Genomic DNA, 22,497 nt, shown 5'->3' on the forward strand with positions numbered 1-22,497 from the left:
ATATTTCTAAAGTAATGTAAAATTAGAAAACAAAACTATGTGCCTTTAGGGACAGGGAAGCATGGAAATAGTTCTGTTAGCTGAAAGTTCATGCCATTTATTTATTTTGTTTATACCAAAATCTTACCATCATGATTAGGATTTCCCAAAGTCCACGGCTCATCTGAGTCAAAATGAGTGTCTCCCCCAATCCCTGGCCCAGGGAAATATGCATGAGCCAAAAATCCTCCCTCCCCATCAAAGGGAGAACTGTCTCCATGAAAACCTGATGCAAAAATTATTGTAATATCCACGTCCCTCTTGCCATTTTCTAATTCAATATAAGGAACTTCTTCAAATGTTAGAGGAGTTACATTCTGCCACACATCGAAGGCACGGCGAATGGCTTTACGAGTTTCAGCATCACCTACTTTTGGAGTGACGTTTTTTATGCTGAAAGAAACAAACAAAAGACACATTAAATTTGACAGAATGGTAAGTGACACTGCTTACATCCATTTTCCCCTAATTATTAAAAGTACTGTGCTTTTAATAAAAAAATACTCTTCTGTCATTGTATCCTTTGAGAATAGTATTTTTAATTAAGTCAGTGCAAAATTATTGTGTCGATCTGTATAGCCCTTTATGCTAGAACTTCTTATGTGTTAGGCTACTCTCAGCAGTACAAAAACCTTATTTTTAGAAGATTAAAATATTTCAAAATGAAAAATTCTTAACAGTGGGATAACCAGATTAATCAACCACTGACTGTTTATGTCCTGGAGCACAATTAGAATCCATCACAGCTAAAGAACAGCATGTCATTTCTGATAAAAAGAAAAATGTTTCCAGTTAAATGAAATTTTAACTTCTCAATGAGTCCATTAGCAATAGCAGAGCTCCATACTGTGACCACCAGTCAGTATTCACAAAGCCTTAAAAACAGTTCTTGTTGCTTTTGTGACTGGCAAGAATTTCTTATCAGAAACAAAGCCTTTTTATTTCAATACAAGCTAAGATGCCCGTTTATGATCTGATTACTTCCATAAATCTTGCCTAAAACTGTAGAATTAATCAGAGAAAAAATTTTATAGAACACAATTATCTACTAATTCAGAAACATATATTTAAATAGAAGTTTCAGTCTCCACTACCTCTTCAAATGACACACATAAGAGGAACGCAAAAAACCATCAGAATTACAATTTCATTCAGAATCACAGTTACTAGCAAATTATAGTGGAATCATCATTAAAAAAACTTAAATTTTTGTTATTGAATTCAAGAAAAGAACGACAATAATCAATTTTAGACCTATCCAATTTCTTCTGTCATTTTTACTCAATTAGTATGACCAGAAAAATCTCTGTTAGGGTTGTGTCTGTTCTCAAACTGCTGCAGTCAGATGGTCTTTGTTCATTTGACATGTGCTTGACAGAATGTCCAGCATAAATTTCTGAAATTACATAGTTCTAGAGTATATGTAAGATTTATGCAACTTATCACAGCATGACATGTTAGTGGAAAATGAAAATATTTTCATGAATAAACATGGAATGATTCATTCACTTAGTGCATTAAATGTGCTTGATTATATGGTATTGTTAGTTAATGTAAGTGGAAATAAATCCTTCAAATCTAATTTTATAGATTTGACTTGACATGTATATTTTGTTCACAGGTTCATGTAGGAAACATGAAGTTGCCTATTTTGACTTCCACTCAAAAATATTCTTGTACAGCGTCCAATAATGCTATTTAACCAAGGCATTCTATCTTTTTAGCTAGTATGTATGTTCCAAAAAGATAACAAAACAGATTCGAATAGATTGTGTATGTCCTGGTTTAGCAGTAACAGTAATTTTTTCTCCTTCTTAGTAGCTGGTGCAGCGCTGTGGTTTTGACTTTCGGCCTGGGAACAGAGCTGATAACACCGATGTTTTCAGTTGCTGGTCAGAATGTTTACTCTGACCAAGGACTTTATGAGTCTCATGCTCTGCCAGGGAGGAGGGGAAGCCGGGAGGAAGCAGGGACAGGACACCTGACCCAAACTAGCCAAAGAGGTATTCCATACCACAGCACGTCATGCCCAGGATGTAGAACGGAGAGTTCCCGGAAGGGCTGGATCACTGCGGGGTGGGGTTGAGGTACCGGTCGGTGAGGTGTTGTATTCTCTTCCCTTGTTATTTCCTTTATCATTATTATTATTGATGGTAGCAGTAGTGATTTGTGTTATACCTTAGTTACTAAGCTGTTCTTATCTCAACCCGTGGGAGTTGCATTCTTTCGATTCTCCTCTTCGTCCCTCCAGGAGTTGGGGGAAGAAAGGGTGGGGGGGGAAGTAGACTGCGTGGTTCTAATTTATGGCCTGGGCTTAAACCACGACAGTGTACTGTAGAGAATCCACTCTTTCCCTTGATCTTTTGTTCCAAAGACAATTTAATCAGTCATTACATACTTGTCCCTATTCCCTTAATTATCAGGCTGTTAACATTGGTTCTTATTCTGCCTTTCTCTTTCACATACAGGAGCTTGAAGAATACTTTTTTCCCCTGAAAAAAAGACATTTAAAAGACATTTCTGCAGTGCAAAATCATAACCTTTTTGTTGTCTCTTTGAAATTAAAAGTTTGAACTCATTAAATCTTTTAAGACATTTTGTCCATCCTATTCAACATTTTCTGCCATTTTCATTGAACTTACTCCAATTTTGCAACGTTCTTTAAAACTGACTGTCAAAACTACAAAGTACTGCTGTACTGATCTTGCAGTCAGAGAAAAAGTCCTCCAATCTGTAGGCATAGCCTTACCTTATATGATGTAAATATCATGTGATTCAAATTGCTTTGTGTGATGCTCTTCATATCTATTCACTCACCACTAATTTTATGACTGATGTTGTGTTGATTTTCAGGTGTTTAAAAAAAATATTAGATGCTCTGGACCTAGTACCAGTACCTGCAGAAACCCTCTCTGAATGCCCCTCCTTTGTGAAATACTTTTTTGAGATGTTTTAGTTAGCAGGTTCATAAATTACTCACCCTGTGCCCCTTGACAGTGTACAGTATTTTGCAACCAGAGTGTCATGTGCAACCAAATCAAAACATCTCACAAAGGCATACTTACACTGCCACTACCGAAAACCTGACAACAGTTAACCTATTGCTATGCTAAGAATACCACTTACAATGCTGAGGAATTTGCTCTTAATCAATCCTGCAGTGTGCTCTCTAAACCATGTAAATTGTCTCAAGCGCAGCTCATAGAATCATAGAACGGTTTGGGTTGGAAGGGACATTAAAGATCATTTCATTTAAACTCCACCTCCCGCCACAGGCAGGGACACCTTCCACTAGACCAGGTTGCTCAAAGCCCCATCCAACCTGGCAGAGATGGGGCATCCACAGCTTCTCTGAGCAACTTGTGTCAGTGCCTCACCACCCTCATAGTAAAGAATTTCTTCCTAATGTCACCTAAATCTACCTTCTCTCAGTGCAAAACCATTCCTTCTTGACATATCGCTACATGAGCCTTTGTTATTCACTACATATAATGAATACAGCAAATGAATCAACAGGCTTTCATAGAAAATAGAGTGTAACTGGCATTTTGACATAGGAAAAGTTCATCTAAAAGATACAGGTTTATTTTATTGGTTTGTATTTATGAATCATAATAATGGATCAAAGTCACACATTTGGGTTTACAGAAACAGAGCAAAGGATGGTTTTATGCTAGTATATGTGATATGAGGAAATGGATAAAAACAGATCAGAATTTTGTATGAGTGGTAAGTTGATGAATTACTTGGTCTAAAAGGGTTTTGAGTCACATTTTCAACCTTATCACTTCACATTTTCTTGCTTTTCCAGTGCACAGAATTAAGTTTTAGTCATTGATTACAAATGAAAAATTGAGCCATTGTGCTAGTTTCACACACAGTAACACAGGGGTGTTTAATTATGATGGAAAACCTTTTCTAGGGGGTTCAAGCTGTTGAATAACTTTAAAAATAGTATCCTATTTGCAATGAATCTCAAGATTAATCGCAAAGAAGAAAGATTTTTCAAAGCATACAGTCTGTATTATAATAAGACAGATTTCTGGCTTCCAAAACAACCTCTCAGAGAGGGCAAGATTACACTGAAAAACATAGCCCTAAAAGAAATAAAATAAATCATTAGTTATTCCAATATAAGAGTATTTCCAGAAAAAATAATTGTCCATTTTAATGTGTTTAACACAACACATGTTCAATCCTAAAATGGCGAATTCCAATAGTGTGTGCAACACGAATGTTGAAGGTGTCTAGGTGGGAACTTTGCTTAAATAATTCACCAATGTAGACATATGAAGTCCAAGTTACTTCATATTTCTTTCATTATGTGGATTATATAACCTCCAAAGGGAAAGTACAGTAAGAAGATGAATCCTTACAGACAATCTATCAACTACCAAAGATTCTAGGACTCATCTCTTAAAAGTCTTCAGTTTAGACATATCACTGCGATAGCAAAGTTTTCCATAAACACTTTTCCTGTTACATTTGGCTCAACATCTTAAAGCCAACAGTCACATGAAATAGTGGTAACTGTCACTGGTAACAAAAAAAGAGGAAATCGGTATCTTATGCTCAACACGTACAGATAATGGAGCTCAAATAAAAATAAATGAAGGACATGCCAACTGAGAACCACTCTTATTGCAAAGTGGCAGCATTAGACAAAGGCCATCACAATGAGAAACAGTATTTGCCAAGTGTTATTTTCCTAACCTCTAAGTCTGGTGATTATTTCACAGAAAACATGTTCAATAGAGAGAAAGATCCAATGCTGACCTTGACTAAATCAGCAGTGATTTAGCATTCTAGTAAACAAAAGATGATCTATAAGATGAAACACTTCAGTGCAAATTTTTTACAAGCTAGTAATCTGAGTGATGCTCTGTATCAATTTTGAAAACCGTTGTTCATAGAAAAACAGAGACATGCATCAGTCAAATACAGTATTTTGTGGTTATTTTTGACATTCGATGTAAACATGGTTTTCAACCGTATAGTTGTTTTAGGCATTACAGCTTTAAATCCACGTCTCTCACAAGAAGAACAAGATTTCACCACTGATAAGCTCTTTTCACACTGATTTACTATTTCTACAGATGCCTGAGGAGTTCTTCTTTGGGGACTGTTATTCTGAAAATCTGAGTCCTACTGATTTTATAAAATTTTTGGGGTTTCCTTCCTCTCTCCCTCCTTCACTAAAATATCCTCAAAAAAAATTATCCATGTTTCAGTGACATATTTTTGGCTGCAACAGCTTCAAGAGCCTTGCAAGGCTGTCAGGATATACCTCACTTGGCTGTGTAAAATCAGTCATCTGAAATTTAAATACAGTACATTAAGTAGCATGTATTTTCCATTAAATATCACTGTTTCCTTTTTTCCTTCCTGAGCTGTCAGTAGAACAGCTCGTTATATTTTTCACGTAAATTGCTACAATTCTGCATATAAAACTAAACCTTCAGAGCTGAGCTAGACCCAAGAGGTGGTTCAGCAAAGGCTAGACGAAGCTTGAAATCCATAAAGCTTATTACTACTGCTTACCTTAGCAGTAATGGACTCCACAAGAGTTTTAATAACTCAGTGACAGACTACTTTATGGCCTGCAGACCTTGATACTTCTATTCTCCACTGTGTATAATAAATATTTTTAAAAATTGTTTCTATGCTCACTTCTGCATTAAATCCAGAGTACAAGATTAACAATATCTTTCTGTCCTGTTATGCTGATTTGACTGGATAGTAATGAGCACTTTTAGAATCACTAAGTAATGATACTGATGCAAGATGATATTTTAATTGGTTTAGAACATATATATATCCATTAAATATAAATGAGGAAAATATTTCTTTAACACCACTTCTCTCAAACATTCCAGGATTTTCTTGGAGCAAAGTCACAAATTGGAAATCCCATTCTAAAGAAATAAAGAACACAGAAGATAAAAGAGCAGGAAATTCAACTGAGTAGGTAGAAAGATGCCGTCACTAATCTGTTTGAAGTAGTCCAATTATAGATTTGTATGAGATATGAAACAGTTAAAATTAATTGAAACATAGCTTAAGTTTGAATAATTTGTTGAAACTACCTTCTCATTTCCATTGCTGTAAATCAAACCTAAACTGGATGAAAGCTTTTTTAATTTTTTTTTTAATCCCATTGTTACTTTCATTGTTACCTCTGGCCAAAGCTATGTTTCATTTTGCACCATCCTTGTTCCAGAGATACTTTCCATCAAGTTGCTTCATTAATCTTTCACTGATGTGGGTTTTCTTAGCTTCAACTTCTTTCCAGTCTCACTTTGCTAACTCTGTAGCTATAACCTAAGAATGTTTCCCAGGTAAAATGTGATCTTGGTTCATAAAGCTCCTGCTCCAGCTGATTAAACCCAAGTCAGAACTATTGCTTTTGATTTTATTGTTCTGTGACCACATTAAAAATCAACCTACTGCTGCCATTTAGAAAGAATTCATAAGAATTCATTCACTCTTGCCTCTTTAGTTTCATGGATAATAGTCTTCCCCTAATTCATTAAAAGGATATGAAAAGTGACAAAAGCTGAGCTATGCAAGATACAAAACCAAGACTAGCAAAGTACTTGACAAAAAAAGTTTTTACAGGAAAGATGTTCTAAGTATCTCATGTCACAATTTACTACTTTGTAATTTAAAATTAATAAAATGCAACATAAGCATTTACATTTACAGCATATTGATATCAAAATATTTCATTATTTCAGGATTGCTGAAGTAGGCAAATACTAAAGAAATGAGAGTGGATATTCTACAATATTCAAATTTTTATGAGAAAGCACTAAAAATACATATAATGAAGAGCATTATTTTGTTATTTACACTGTGGAAGAGCACAGCCATTTGGCTTAAACGATTGTTAAGTAGGAATCCTCTCTCACAATCACAGTTATATAGACTTTTTTCAATGCATAAATTTTAGAATCACCACAGTGTAATTTAATCTCCTTTTATTAAGTATATTTTACATGTTCTCCCTCCTTCTGTTCAGAAGTTAGAAATGTTAAGGTATATATTACTACTAATGTATTTCTTTAAACAAAAGGGTAGGTATTACCTTCATTAAGTTGTACTTTGGGAAAGCACCAAGCTTTAACAGAGAGATAAATATGCTTAAATCAACACTCGGCATTTGAAGCATTCCATTTTATTCAGATTCCTAAACAGTGCTTAAAATTACACTAGCAGGTATCACACAGAGGAAACTTTCCTGTGTATCCTTATGTTCACTAGAATTGCATCTTTTATGGTATTTCTGACTGGTAGGAGATACAGTTATAATGACTTAAGAATGTTAATAGAGCCTTGAGTAACATCTATTTCTGCATTCATGCTTACTACAAAAGCTAATGCTTAGTGTCAGGAATCCCTGTCCCATTAGTCCTTAAGGACTGAAGCCCTATGGTAGTCTAACAGCTTACAAGAACTTTATTGTAGAAAACAAGTAATGTATCTTGTTCAAATTACTATTTTTCTAGATTTGCAGCTGTAAATCATCAGAGTTCCAGCAAAACATGTAAGTATGAATGCAAAGTACTCATGGGTGGGTCATTTTGAAAACATCTGTTGTTACAGAACCCTGAAAACTTCTTCACCACATCACTCAGAAAGCTTTCCACATCTCGAGGCATAAATTCTCAGTATAAATCTACATACATTTTACATAGTACTGTGTGTTCTGTGCTATCAAGGAGCTAAGAACTTCAAAATTTTTTAATTACTTAAAACGGTAAGGTAGGATTCTAAAGCATATAGTTAGGCATTTCCATTTGTAGGTCTTCTAGGCCGTATATGTACATAGGGAAAAAGATACATTAAAGTGCAGCCCAATCCTGTGAATGCTTCTGGCATGTTTCAAAATATATTAGTTAGGTATAAATGAATCAAAACATAGAATATTGCTATCATATAAAGATTTTAGACATTTCTGCTATTCACAAAATTGTTCAAGTAAGGATGTTCTCGGCATCAATGACAAAAACCAGATAATCACTATTTCCACTTATTTTTGCTTTTCATTTTTAGTGAAAAGACAATCCTCATGTCTTGATGCTGAAAATATAGCCATAAATTTAGAAAAATAATTCAGTGTGAATGTCATCATAATGTAAAGTTTGCATTATCATTTCAGTTTGGACACAAAGCTGACCTTTTTTTCATTCATGAGCAAAATGCAGCCAAAGAAATTCATCATATACTCACTTTGTGACAAGTAGGATTAGTAAGGGGCAATGTCTTGGTTTAGAAAGTATTTTCTAAATAGTCCTCTGTAGCTGTACACTAAAATTATTATTTTATTAAAAAAATCTTGTTAATACTTTGAATCAACAGTATTTTGTATGTTTTTTCTAAATTCAGTATCTTCTAACATTTCAGTGTAGTTTTTAAACATCTAAGAAAAATTCGCTTTCCATATTCCACACAATACGGATCATTCAGATCATAGAAATAACATAGTTTATCGTTAAGACAGAGAGGATTTTTAATTGCATACTGAAGCTCCCAGCTAGCACTAATGCATTTAACTGGACAGCATAAAGTTAGACATGTCTAAACATGACAGAACAGTCAGTCTCGCCTCTGTGCCTGGCAAAATCTTGGAGCAGATTCTCCTGGAAGGCATGCTAAGGCACATGAAAAACAAGGAGGTGGTTGGTGACAGCCAGCATGGCTTCACGAAGGCGAAATCCTGCCTGACCAATTTGGTGGCCTTCTATGATGGGGCTACGGCATTGATGGACAGGGGCAGAGCAGTTGACGTCATCTACCTGGATTTGTGCAAAGCATTCGACACTGTCCCACATGACATCCTTGTCTCTAAATTGGAGAGACATCAATTTGATGGGTGGACCACTCGGTGGATAAAGAACTGGCTGGATGGCCGCACGCAAAGAGTTGTGGTCAATGGCTCAATGTCCGGCTGGAGACCGGTAACGAGTGGTGTCCCTCAGGGATCCGTGTTGGACCAGTCTTGTTCTACATCTTTGTCGGTGACATGGACAGTGGGATTGAGTGCGCCCTCAGCAAGTTTGATGATAACACCAAGCTGTGTGGTTCTGTTGATACGCTGTAGGGAAGGGATGCCATTCAGAGGGACATTGACACGCTTGTGAGGTGGGCTGATGCCATCCTGATGAAGTTGAACCATGCCAAGTGTAAGGTCCTACACCCGGGTCAGAGCAATCCCAGGCTCAGCTACAGGTTGGGCAGAGAAGAGATTCAGAGCAGCCCTGCAGAGAAGGACTTGGGGGTGTTGGTCGATGAGAAAATGAACATGAGCCAGCTTCAGGGTGCGCTCGCAGCCCAGAAAGCCAACCGTATCCTGGGCTGCACCAAAAGGAGCATGACCAGCAGGTGAAAGGAGGTGATCCTGCCCCTCTACTCTGCTCTTGTGAGACCTCACTTGGAGTATTGTGTGCAGTTCTGGTGTCCTCAACATAAAAAGGACATGGAACTGTTGGAACAAGTCCAGAGGAGGGCCACGAGGATGATGAGGGGACTGGAGCACCTCCCCTATGAAGATAGGCTGAGAAAGTTTGGGCTGTTGAGCCTGGAGAAGAGAAGGCTGCATGGAGACCTCATAGCAGCCTTCCAGTATCTGAAGGGGGCCTACAGGGATGCTAGGGATGGACTCTTCATCAGGGACTGTAGTGACAGGACAAGGGGTAACGGGTTAAAACTTAAACAGGGGAAGTTTAGATTGGATGTAAGGAAGAAATTCTTTCCTGAGAGGGTGGTGAGGCACTGGAATGGGTTGCCCAGGGAGGTTGTGAATGCTCCATCCTTGGTGGTGTTCAAAGCCAGGTTGGATGAGGCCTTGGGTGACATGGTTTAGTGTGAGGTGTCCCTGCCCATAGCTGGGGGGTTGGAACTTGATGATCTTAAGGTCCTTTCCAACCCTAACTATCCTATGGTTCTATGGTTCTATGAAATCTTTCATCTTCCGTAGGTTTTTGGAGAGCTGAAATCCAGAATGCATCCAGCTTGTTGAGGAAGGAAAAAACCATTAATCTATGGCTTGACCCAATGTCCAGTGAGATCAAGTAAGAGATTAAATTATTTCTAGTTGGTTTGGGATGAAACTATTTTCCATCCACAGCTAAATTACCTCCAGCAATTAAGCTTTTACATATTGCTGAATCATCAAATTAGGGGTTTTTCCTTCCTCAAAATAGCAAAAAAAAAGCTGAATAGCTTTTAATACTTTAATTTATTTTTTGTTTTATTTTATTTTATTTTGATTTTTGGAAGTTCTACATAATGCCTGTAATTCAAGACAAAACTTGGCTTCTTACAGAGCATTCTCCAGTATTATTCACAAAAGTGTTCTGCAGACTGAATAATCTGATCAACTGGCTGCTGGAGTTAAAATTATGAACAGTATGCCCAGAATTCTTGATAAGAAAGACTTCATATTCAATAATTCTTTGTCTAAAAAGGACATATAAACATTTATGTCTTATTTTTACAAAGCTCACTGCTTTATTGATTCACGGATATTGTTGCATAGCCTGATGCAGTCTAAAAAACTAAGGAAGAATAAAGACTGTATCAGTAAGATCTTTGTAGTTTGTTCTATAATATGGCTATAATTCTCATATATCCTAGATGCTCTTGTTCACTCCTATACTCTTCTGGCTGGTATAAACACTTTCTGTTTCTCTCTTTGTAAAAGTCATGACAGTATATAACATTATTACTAATAATGTTTACAAGGCATACCAGCATGAACTATACCAGGCAGAGAAGTTCCAGTAAGTGATATTGCTGTGTAACTTCATTAGAAACAGAAATTCTAACCAACACCCTATTCACCAGCTCAAATAAGCAGAAAGCTGCATTCCTTGAGGGGAAGTATAATCAATGAAGCACAATGCCCATTCCATGCTGATGTTCCCAAAACTAGAACTCTGCATTTTGATACTGTCTGCACACAAATGCAGTTTTATAAATGTAATTATCACATAAGCCCAAAACGTAGTATATGGCCAAAAAGTACATAATTACTGTGAATTAAAATAATAAGACACTTTGAAGCTCCATCTTGAAATTCTGGGGAGCTATTTCAGCTTGAAAAATTAAAAATATAGAAATGTAGAAAAAAAATTTTATGTGACATGCGTATCTGTTTTGATCCTCTTATCCATGATTACAGGAACAATCTAAGAGGAAATATATTCTGAACAATGTTAACTAATTCAAATTTAGCAGGTGTCAGGAGCACCCTGAGGAAAAAATAAGTGATGGACAAAAAAAGGCTAGAGTAAAAACACAGGTAGGCACAGTTTAAAATGCATTTATATGTAATCTCAATTATATTTTTCCATTAAAAATGTCTTGATGCTTTGCCTGAAATGATAATTATTTCATTTAAATAGAGTATCTGAGGATATACTCCAAGACTAAGCAGCCAGATAGAAAATTATTAATAGTAAATGTAGATTTTGGTCTCTTTCAGTTGACTCCCCTCAGCGCAGGAATTACACCTACTTGACAGTGGTGCATACAAAGAAGAGCTCTACATCAGCAAATTTCACAAAGTCCAAAAAAGAGTTTATCCATTTACAGTATTGCATTAAATATTTTCTTGAAGTAAGCAACAAAGAAGCAAATTTAAAAAGCTTGCCTTGCTTTTACTCCAATTGAAATTCTTGGCAAAACCGAACCAAACCAAACCAAACCAAACCAAACCAAACCAAACCAAAACCAAACACACACACAAAAAAAATAAAAACACTCCCCCCCCAACCAAACAAAAAACAACAAAAAAAACAACAAAAAACCCAAACCCAAATACTTTAGGAAAGCCCATTAAGGGCTGGTAAGGTCCAAGTTCTGCTCATGTGTCAGGTTTTTTTTAACATAATGGGTATGAACACATAACACATTTTTTTGCCCTTCTTGCTCAGAAAAGGTGGTAAGTGAAGTCCCATGATAACATATGCAAGATGGATGGCATCCTTTTTATTGTTTATTCTGTGTTTCTGTTAGCGGAGGGGATATGGCTTAGATTTGGGGGTGGCTTTGTGGGGGTTTTGGCTGTGCTTTTGGTTCCAGAAAAGTGGAAGAAGCAGCAGACATTGAAATGAGCAAGAAATCACTTTTTTCTTTGGAGGAATTACTAAGCTTGCTTAGTGGACACACTTCAGACTACAAGGTTCTGGACAGGAAGACACAGAATGCAGCTGGAAACCTGCAGATTATAAAGAGACTGAGAGTCACACCGAGAAAAAGTAAGCAGAAAACTGATACTAGAGATATGATCAAAATTTTAGGGAACAAAGCAACTTAGTAGTCATTCAGTTAAGTGGTATTAAGCCTGTAAGCAGGGAATTGCTTGGAAGAACAAAACATGCAACAAGAAGCGTGTAAAGATTTTTTTGGTTATTGTTGTCCTTATTTGCTTTGAGTTGTTTTTGTTTTTTTTTTTTTAATTCAGAAAGATTAATATTTTATTTTTTAATATAATAACATTTGTGCTTTGTACTTTAAATACTTTTTGGATTGTAATTCACTTCAAAAAATATTATAGGTTTATTAACTTCAAAGATCTGGTTGACTGGAGGACTTGTCAAAGTGAGAGAGTGGACATTTTACAAGACAGAAGGCAGGAGGTGAAGAACTGCTATAAATTCTTCAAAGTGAGAAAGATTACTTGATAGTTTAATACTTATTTGTTATTATGATTAATGCCTTGTGTGACAGTACAGAATATATACAAGGGATGGGATTTAGACACTTGTAAAAAAATCCTATAATGGAATACAGAACAAGACACTGCACAAATCAGAGTGACAGAAAAATCACACATTTGTAGGTGACCATGCATGCCTTGTCACATTTTGCACACACGCACACACACACATATACTAAATTTTAAAATGCAGATAAATGTTAAGTGCTGTAGGTGGACATTTGTAAGTAACTATGCATTACATTTACATTAACAATAAAGGACTCCAGCCAATATGAGCTAAACATACTAATTGCAAGGCAGTCAGTTCTCTATAACTTGAAGTTATATCAGTGTGTAATGTCTTAGAATTTTCTAATTCAGACTTAAGCCATAGATAGCATTGACACAGATTACTAATAAAATTATCTATTCATTGTGGTATGAAGAACAGTCTATATGACCATCAGAGCTTATGAACTTAAAATTTAATAGTTATATGGTTTATGAATAATAGCACCAGTTAATGAATTTGCAAATTACATTACCCCTCAGAACTTTCTGTTGTTAGATAATACGGGAATCCCAATAAGGCTGTGCAAAGTTTCAAACAGGCTGTATTGGAATCCTTGAAATTATGGACAAATTATGGATTTTATATTATGTACATGACACTTTCTTTGTGTGTCAGACCTCTAGCAAGTACACAGATTGCATCTACCTTGCAAGATCAGTTTTGACAGTAGGCAACATACTGTGCAAACTACATGCCAGACTCAAGAGTTACACCGAAGTACACTCAGGACATACCCCTGTGCCCATCATCATGTCAGCAGGAAATGGTTGGTTCAGTGACTCATCAAATTATGATCAAATTCATTTGTACTTAGAAGAGACCTGTACACACCTATATTTCGCAGAGGCCAACTCCTTTCAATAACTTGTTTTACATACTGAAATTAGAGATCCAAGTTTCATTAGTGGTCCTAGTTTCAGAGCAATATTCCCTGAGAAGTTTTCAAGAGGTTTGTAAGGTAATATTGGGTGTTAAATCAATATTGAAAGCTTCAGAGAATTTACCAGTTACTAAATGCATGCAACTTTAATCCACAAAAATAACTTGGTTCTTGTGCAGCACATACATCTTATTCAATAGGTATCCAAATCAGCATTTTTATATCACATTTTAATCATAAACTGAAAATATTTCAGAAAATTGTATATATATAGATATTTCAGAAATTTGTATATACTAGATACCCAGATATTTCAGAAAAAAGAAAGATATTTCAGAAATTTGTATATACTTTAAATTAAAAATCAGCATTTCTATATTTATATGAATATATTTGGTACCTGTAAGTGATATGTTTGTGTTGCCACTTCTGTCCTGTTAACGCATAGCGTTTCCGACGAATGTTAAATTTGGAGCTCCCTCTTGTTTGGTCAGGCACACCACATCGAGGCTTCTTCATCCAGCTACAAGAAACAGCACCACATAGTTAAAGCAACATGAAAGACAAATCATAACGATCGAACCTAATTAATAAAAAGATCATAATTTTTTAAGTTACAGTTTTATCAATTTTGTGTCTACCTGCAACAATGACTAACAAAAGGAATGGTTATCTTTTTATCAGATGGATAGTTCGTAGAACTTCCCTGCATCACAAGACCTTCAGAAAGCAATTTCTTTGCTGCTATTTTTCCTACTTTTCTTTTACTATAACCTCGGAACAAAGACTTCACAACTGGACAAGTATTTCACAGCAATAATTTATACTGATTCATTCAAGGTAATTATAATCTATATTACTAGCTTGCTTCCTGAAGGTGAAGATAAAGCATATATACAAAGATTAGTCAAAGCACTAGTTCCTAAAATAATTTCTGTATTCTCTAATTCTTCTTTTTTGTCTCATTGTCAGTCTATTTAAATAAGTCTCAAATTCTTTTAATCAGAGAGCCCAGTCAACTGCCAGAATTTTATTTTTTTAATTCAAGATACTGAAACTACTAATTTTATGATACTATTAAGTTCTTTTACACTTTTCACACAATGAGTAGTATCTAATTGCAGCTGTAAGCACATAGTAGAGATATTTAACTTAAGAATTCTGCTTAAGTATATTTAAATCAAAATCAGGCTGAAAAAGCTCTAAATCACAAACAACAAAAATGACCACTGCAGCAGCATCAGGCTTTCCACAGAACTGCGTGATTCTCACAGTGACATTCAATATTTTAATTTTTTTTCCAATATTTCAAAAACTTTGAACTTGCCAGCATTCCACATACATCAAAATTAGGATGAAATCTAATTCAAAAGCATAAGTTCAGCAGCAGTATCATTGAACTGTTTCTCACTTGTAGAGTAAGGATTATTTAGTTTGAGTAAAACTGAACAAAATTCAGCTGAAGGTATTATTTTATATGAGCTGAATAGCTGCAGAAGAATTTACCATCAGGAAGACAGTAAGATTAAAAACATTGATTGCATAGGACAAATCTCCTCTGTTACTTTTCCAGTTCATCTGATATTATTTCCATCATGCCAAATAATTACTGATGTAAAAGCTACAGTTTTCCAATGGTATTTACCCACAAAAGTAGTCAAACCCTATATTCAGGCGTCCATGAATGAATTTGTGACTATTAAGCTGGCATTTAAGCCTTGTTTCATAAACAAATATACTCACAGAAGCTGTATGTGTGTATGACTGGATGACAGAAAAGTCATTTGAAATGTCATCTCAGAACGTAGACTCCTTTGAAAACATGTGCAGCTAGCAGAAACTCAAAAACACCTTCAACCAGCCAACTATCTTTCATTTTTTTTCAGGTAGATATTCTTAGTTCAATATATGCAAAATGAAGAAAACTATCTTGTTTTGTCCAAATGAAAAAAAAAAATAAAAATTGAATATTTACAGTACAAAGGAGGAGTGTGTGTGTGTATAAAAAAACTACACAATTGTCATGGTTTAAGCCCAGGCCGTAAATCAGGACCACGAAGTCCACTTCCCCCCCCCACCTTTCTTCCCTCCGCTCCTGGAGGGACGGGGAGGAGAATCGAAAGAATGTAACTCCCACGGGTTGAGATAAGAACAGCTTAGTAACTAAGGTATAACACAAACCACTACTGCTACCACCAATAATAATAATGATAAAGGAAATAACAAGGAAGAGAATACAACCGCTCACCGACCGGTACCTCAACCCCACCCTGCAGTGATGTAGCCCTTCCGGGAACTCTCAGTTCTACATCCTGGGCATGACGTGCTGTGGTATGGAATACCTCTTTGGCTAGTTTGGGCCAGGTGTCCTGTCCCTGCTTCCTCCCAGCTTCTCCTCCTCCCTGGCAGAGCATGAGACTCAGAAAGTCCTTGGTCAGTCTAAACATCGGTGTTATCAGCTCTGTTCCCAGGCTGAAAGTCAAAAACACAGTGCTGCAACAGCTACTAAGAAGGAGGAAAAAATTACTGCTACTGCTGAACCCAGGACAGTATCCACCCCTTATTCCATACCATTCACGTCATGCTCAGATCCCACATTTTCAATATACCATCACTTTCATCTCAGTGCACTCTTATCTTAGTGCACGGACCAATCCCTATAAAGCTGCTGAGTCCATTCGGTCCATGATGGTGGGCTCCATCTCTTGTAACAGTCTTTCAGAGCAGGAGAGGCCCATTGCAAAGTCCACCCCTCGATAATGAGTCCATCTCTATGCTGCATCTCTGCCCTGATGGCCTGAAGTGCCATGGGCCCATCAGGCTCAAAATAATTCATTCTCCCCTGCAGCAGTCTCTGCAACTTGTCGTTGGGGACTCCACACAGCTGACTTCCATTTCCGATGCTTCCAAAGCACTGGAGGGGCCCAGTGGATTAGATACTCGCCTATACTGTCCCACACACCGTGACACTCATGACTGTCCAGCCTTGGGGAAAACCTCTCGGTCCCCCTGTATTGTCTAAACCCAGACAAGACCCAAACCTGACTCTGCTTAACTTTCGAGATCAGACAAAATGGCCATGGGTAGAACACACTCTGTGTGTGTGCCAACATGGTGATCCCCATCACAATCAGCAGGCAGGTCCCAAGGGTACCCAAAGGCCATTCAAAACCTTCAGAACTCTCAAATGATGCTGCTGTACTTGTCACTGGGTCTGTAGCTGCTGTGCTTGAAGGCTCTCTCACCACTAGCTTCTCTTTTTCCAAGTCCAGATCTTCCTCCTCTGCCTTGCTGGGAAATGCTGTGTGGTCTCCTGCATCCTTCTGGGGATCGGGCTCACGAAGCTCGGCAGGCTGCTGCTGGGGGATGCTCTCGGCCGCCGCGGGGCTGGGCTCGGCTGTGGGGCTCGGCTCCTCCGCCGCCTCCTCCCGCTGCTCGGCAGCCGCCTCCTTCCCGGCCTCCGGCCCCGCTCCCGCCGCCGCTTGGTCCTCGGGTCCCCTCTCCCAGGCCGCTTCGGCCACCGCCGGCTCCCGGGGCCGCTCCCCCTCGGCTCCTCGCAGCCTCACAAAGACGGAGGCGAGGACGAGGGCCAGGACAGTGAAGAGCAGCGGGACGGCCAGGTACAAGTCCACGGCCACGTCCATCCCACCCTGCTGCCGGAGCCCCCTAGTATTGCAAGCCATTACCATAAAGTACAATGAAACAAGAACCTTAGCCCAAGGCCCACACTTGATAAACACTAGCACAGCAAATACCGGCTCTAAGTAAGCTACGACATACAGAAACTGTGATATCAAAAAGAACAACTTTGAGAGCCCACAAATCAGCATTGTGCCTCAGTCAGATCTGTTGTTATCTCAACCCTTCCTGCCCCACTTTGGGCGCCAAAAAGAACTGTCGTGGTTTAAGCCCAGGCCGTAAATCAGAACCACGAAGTCCACTTCCCCCCCCACCTTTCTTCCCTCCGCTCCTGGAGGGACGGGGAGGAGAATCGAAAGAATGCAACTCCCACGGGTTGAGATAAGAACAGTTTAATAACTAAGGTATAACACAAATCACTACTGCTACCACCAATAATAATAATGATAAAGGAAATAACAAGGGAAAAGAATACAACCGCTCACCGACCGGTACCTCAACCCCACCCTGCAGTGATGTAGCCCTTCCGGGAACTCTCAGTTCTACATCCTGGGCATGACGTGCTGTGGTATGGAATACCTCTTTGGCTAGTTTGGGCCAGGTGTCCTGTCCCTGCTTCCTCCCAGCTTCTCCTCCTCCCTGGCAGAGCATGAGACTCAGAAAGTCCTTGGTCAGTCTAAACATCGGTGTTATCAGCTCTGTTCCCAGGCTGAAAGTCAAAAACACAGCACTGCAACAGCTACTAAGAAGGAGGAAAAAATTACTGCTACTGCTGAACCCAGGACAACAATACAGTGAATTACAGAATTATAGAATGGTTTGGGTTGAAAGCGATCTTAAAGCTCATCTAGTTCCAACCTCTCTGTCATGGGCAGGGACACCTTCCACTAGACAAGGTGGCTCAAAGCCCCATCCAACCTGGCCTTGAACACTGCCAGGGATGGGGCAGCCACAGCTCTTCTGGACAACATGTTTCAACGTCTCGCCACCCTCAGAGTGAAGAATTCTTTACTAACATCTAATCTGTATCTACCTTATTTCAGTTTAAAGCCACTGCCCCTTGTCCTATCCTTACATGTCCTTGTAAAATGAAATAATTGATTTTTCAGTTCTGTACTCAAAGAATTAGATGTGCATTGTAAGTTTTACACCTACTAATACAAGACAAACCATATTGCATACTGAATGAATTTTCAGAGATGGGATAATCCAGAGAAAATCAGCCACACTAATAAATCAGTGTGAAGAGGTTTAACAGCACAGACTTAACAACACTTCATATACGCTGCAGCCATGGATGTTTGCTGTAGAAAAGTATTGCTTAAATGTTTAAGTAGGAGTTAAGCTCACCAGCTTGTGGGAAACCACAAAATTTTAATGATAGTACCAAGATAGCACTACACCCCATTTGCACTGATAAAGACTGATGGAGGCATTTGTAAAAACTTTCATGGGTGACACATCTATCAAGTTAGAAGTGTGGAAGCCAAAACTTACAAATTTGACTGCCTGAACTGAAGACCTGGAGTTCATAGTCTCCTGTTTCAAGTAAGTAACTATTTCTGTAATTTCTGGTCAGAATAATTACAAAGTATGTGTGGCACAGAAAAGAGCTGGCTATCATTTGTATCTTCATGGAAGACAATCTCCTTTCCCTTGTGTCTGCAAAGACAGTACTACACAATCTATAAAACTTTACCCCACCAGTTTTTGCTGAAACACCCTACAACTTTACTACAGGTTCCTCTGGTTTTTTTAGAAGAAGTGTCAATTCAACAAAGAGGATGTTAGCAACTTCTGGGATGAAATATTATTGAAAAGTTTAATTTGCTCTAATAAGAAAAGAAACTGAATGAAAGAAGCAGATTTTAGTTATAGACCAAATGGCAGTTCTTTTCTTAGTAAAATGATAGCATATATACACTTCAGCAAATGAGATTAAAATTGGTTCAGACCTCAGAAAACTTTTAGACACGTTGTCAATAATATTTTTTTGCAGTGCATGTTAGATCAGCATGCAGTTACCATGTATTTTAATGATACAGTAAATTATGCTATTGAAACTGCACACATACATTGCAGAAGAAGACATAAATGTAACAAAAGATCACTGTTCTCACCTTAAAGTGACATCACTACATCAAAAGAAAGACCCAAGGAATAAAGTAAAACCAAATAACTATTATATTTCATTGGAAACACTGTACAAAAATGTCAAGGTCTTGTATATATAATGGATCACTTGTATTGTTCCAAGGACAATGACTTCAAATCAATTGAACTGCCTCCCCCCATAAAGAAAAGTTTAACTTATTTAGCTTAACTGATGGAGACCTATTTTAATAAGAAGATTTGCTCACTAGCAAACCAGGTTCAGGCAAATATCAATATTCCAAGCTGTGAATTTGAAAGTTAATCTTCAAAGCTGTCATTGAAATAATCTCTCCAGTTATGTCAAAGGTTCAATAATCTTACAGAAAATAATGTTAGCATAGAATGGTTTAGACTTAGGATTTAATACAAAAAGTCAAGAACAGTAGGTAGCATAGATTCAAATTTCAACATTGTGTTAACTTACTAGAACTACTGACAATCCATTTTTAGCAAAACAAAACACAGCCCAAAATAATGTTATGAAATTCAAGCAGTCACAATTTGCTCCTGCACTGATTTTGAAGTGGTACATATCAAGATCATTATGCTTGATTCCTGATTGGTTTGGACAGGCAAGGGATGTTCCATGTTGTTGTGCTGTCTGGCCCACTAATGTTCTTACTGTTCTTACATGAAGACTGGGACTGTGGTTCACACACAATATAAATCCCAATGTAAATCAAACAGAAGCCTTTGTGCAAGTTGTTCACTAGCTTTCAGGAAATTACCTTCATGTAAAATTTAAGGGAAAATGCAATTTGAAGCTGAAGACCTGGACTACCACTAGATCTATCACTTAGATCTTAGCTAAGTTTAGCAGTCAGAATTTTAGAGAAATTATCACATGCTTAGTACCAAGTTCAGTATTTTCTAGTATAGAAATGAGGCAAAATGTTAACAACTTCTGGCACATAAATTTTCTTCTTTTCTTAATATGTTAAAAATATTTTTTTAAGTGTAATTGTTCTCAAAATGACTTTAAGACTTTTGTCCATAGTAAGAATTAATGCTCATGATATTTGGTTATACTTAGTGTATATACACACTATATATATAAATATAAGTATATATATATACACATAGTGTCTTCCATCTGTGGGGAAATTGACAAAACACTAATTTCCATTTTCTTCCAAATATAGCTGCTTTTAACAATATGATCAAAGTCTTCCACGTTCTTGATTGCTTGTTCAAACTCAATTTTTATTTTTTTTTTAAATAATTGGTTTTCATTTTTAGAAGGGTGAATATGGGTAATGAATTTGCCTGTCTTGCATCTGTTTGTTTCTGAACTTGTAGAAATCTTTTATGCAGCAGCCCCTCAAAATTAATATTTTATCAGTACTCATTAAGGGGACTTAAATGTGACTAATGTAATCTATCTGTAGAGTATGTCACATCAAGTTCCGCTCTTAGCTCCATTAGTGTGAATCTTGAGGAGCTATATATGTCAAGAGAATTAAAACAATTTAGACTGAAAGAAAATCTGAGAACATTAAAATAAAAATAGGCAGCAAAACTGTTCTTCTAGTAGAGCAAGAGCTAAAACTGAACTTCTCAGAGAGAAGAAACTCTTCCTGTTACCTCACTTTCTTAAGCTTTCAGGAAAAAGTTTTGGTGTAACACAGAATCAAAACACTCAAAGACCCCCGTCTTTGGTTAATTGTTTCCTCTCGTTTGCCCTTGATCAAAACCGCTGCTTCATCTGTATAATGTTTTTATTGTTGGTAGGTTCTGTTTTTCTTTTCTTTGAAGAGTTATAGTCAAAAAAAAAAAAAAACCCAACCAAAAAAAAAGTCTAACGTGACGATTTAGTGGATGGAAAAAAAATTAACATTTATTTAAGAAAACTACTGAATGGATTGGTACCCTTAAACTTCTGGTGAGGAGAGTCAAAAACTGATATAAAATACTATCTTTTAGCCTTGCTACTGATGATGACTTGCCAGCAAGACATTCATTCTCATTGAAGGTTTGCTGAGGGTACAAGACATTATGTATAGCTTTATGAATACAATAGACCACTGAGTCAATTTCAACAGCTCAAAATTTATCATTCATGCTTACTCTGTGATTGATAATTAACATATAAACAACAGAGATCCCACATAAATATGATTACATTTTTATTATGAACCTTGATGTAAGCTTGGTTAGAATAATAGAATCATAGAATAGTTAGGGTTAGAAAGGACTGTAAGATCATCTAGTTCCAACCCCCCTGACATGGGCAGGGACATCTCACACTAAACCATGCCACCCAAGGCCTCATCCAACCTGGCCTTGAAAACTGCCAGGGATGGAGCACTCACAACCTCCCTGGGCAACCCATTCCAGTGCCTCACCACCCTCTCAGGAAAGAATTTCTTCCTTACATCCAATCTAAACTTCCCCTGTTTAAGTTTGAACCCATTACCCCTTGTCCTGTCACTACAGTCCCTGATGAATAGTCCATCCCTAGCATCCCTGTAGGCCCCCTTCAGATACTGGAAGGCTGCTATGAGGTCTCCACGCAGCCTTCTCTTCTCCAGCCTCAACAGCCCCAACTTTCTCAGCCTATCTTCATACAGGAGGTGCTCCAGTCCCCTCATCATCCTCGTGGCCCTCCTCTGGACTTGTTCCAACAGTTCCATGTCCTTTTTATGTTCAGGACACCAGAACTGCACACAATACTCCAAGTCAGGTCTCACAAGAGCAGAGTAGAGGGGCAGGATCACCTCCTTCAACCTGCTGATCATGCTCCTCTTGATGCAGCCCAGGATACGGTTGGCTTTCTGGGCTGCGAGCACACCCTGAAGCCGGCTCATGTTCATTTTCTCATCGAACAACACCCCCAAGTCCTTCTCTGCAGGGCTGCTCTGAATCTCTTCTCTGCCCAACCTGTAGCCGTGCCTGGGATTGCTCCGACCCAGGTGTAGGACCTTGCACTTGGCATGGTTAAACTTCATAAAGTTGGCATCAGCCCACCTCACAAGCGTGTCAAGGTCCCTCTGGATGGCATCCCTT

At 37.8% G+C, this 22,497-nt stretch overlaps 1 protein-coding gene across 1 annotated transcript in view; it reads right to left on the reverse strand.

Moving 5' to 3' along the window:
• The window catches only part of MMP16 (matrix metallopeptidase 16), a gene marked incomplete at both ends in the record, with an annotated part of 189,149 nt that overhangs the window by 67,744 nt on the left and 98,908 nt on the right, over positions 1–22,497 (reverse strand). Inside the window, 2 exons of the mRNA XM_080612015.1 lie at positions 128–432; positions 14,099–14,221. Coding sequence (XP_080468141.1) covers positions 128–432; positions 14,099–14,221 — 428 coding nt within the window. The remainder of the gene's footprint in view (positions 1–127; positions 433–14,098; positions 14,222–22,497) is intronic.

This window comes from Psittacula echo (assembly GCF_963264785.1).
Source record: "Psittacula echo genome assembly, chromosome: 2".
NCBI classification, from domain to species: Eukaryota; Metazoa; Chordata; class Aves; order Psittaciformes; family Psittacidae; genus Psittacula; species Psittacula echo.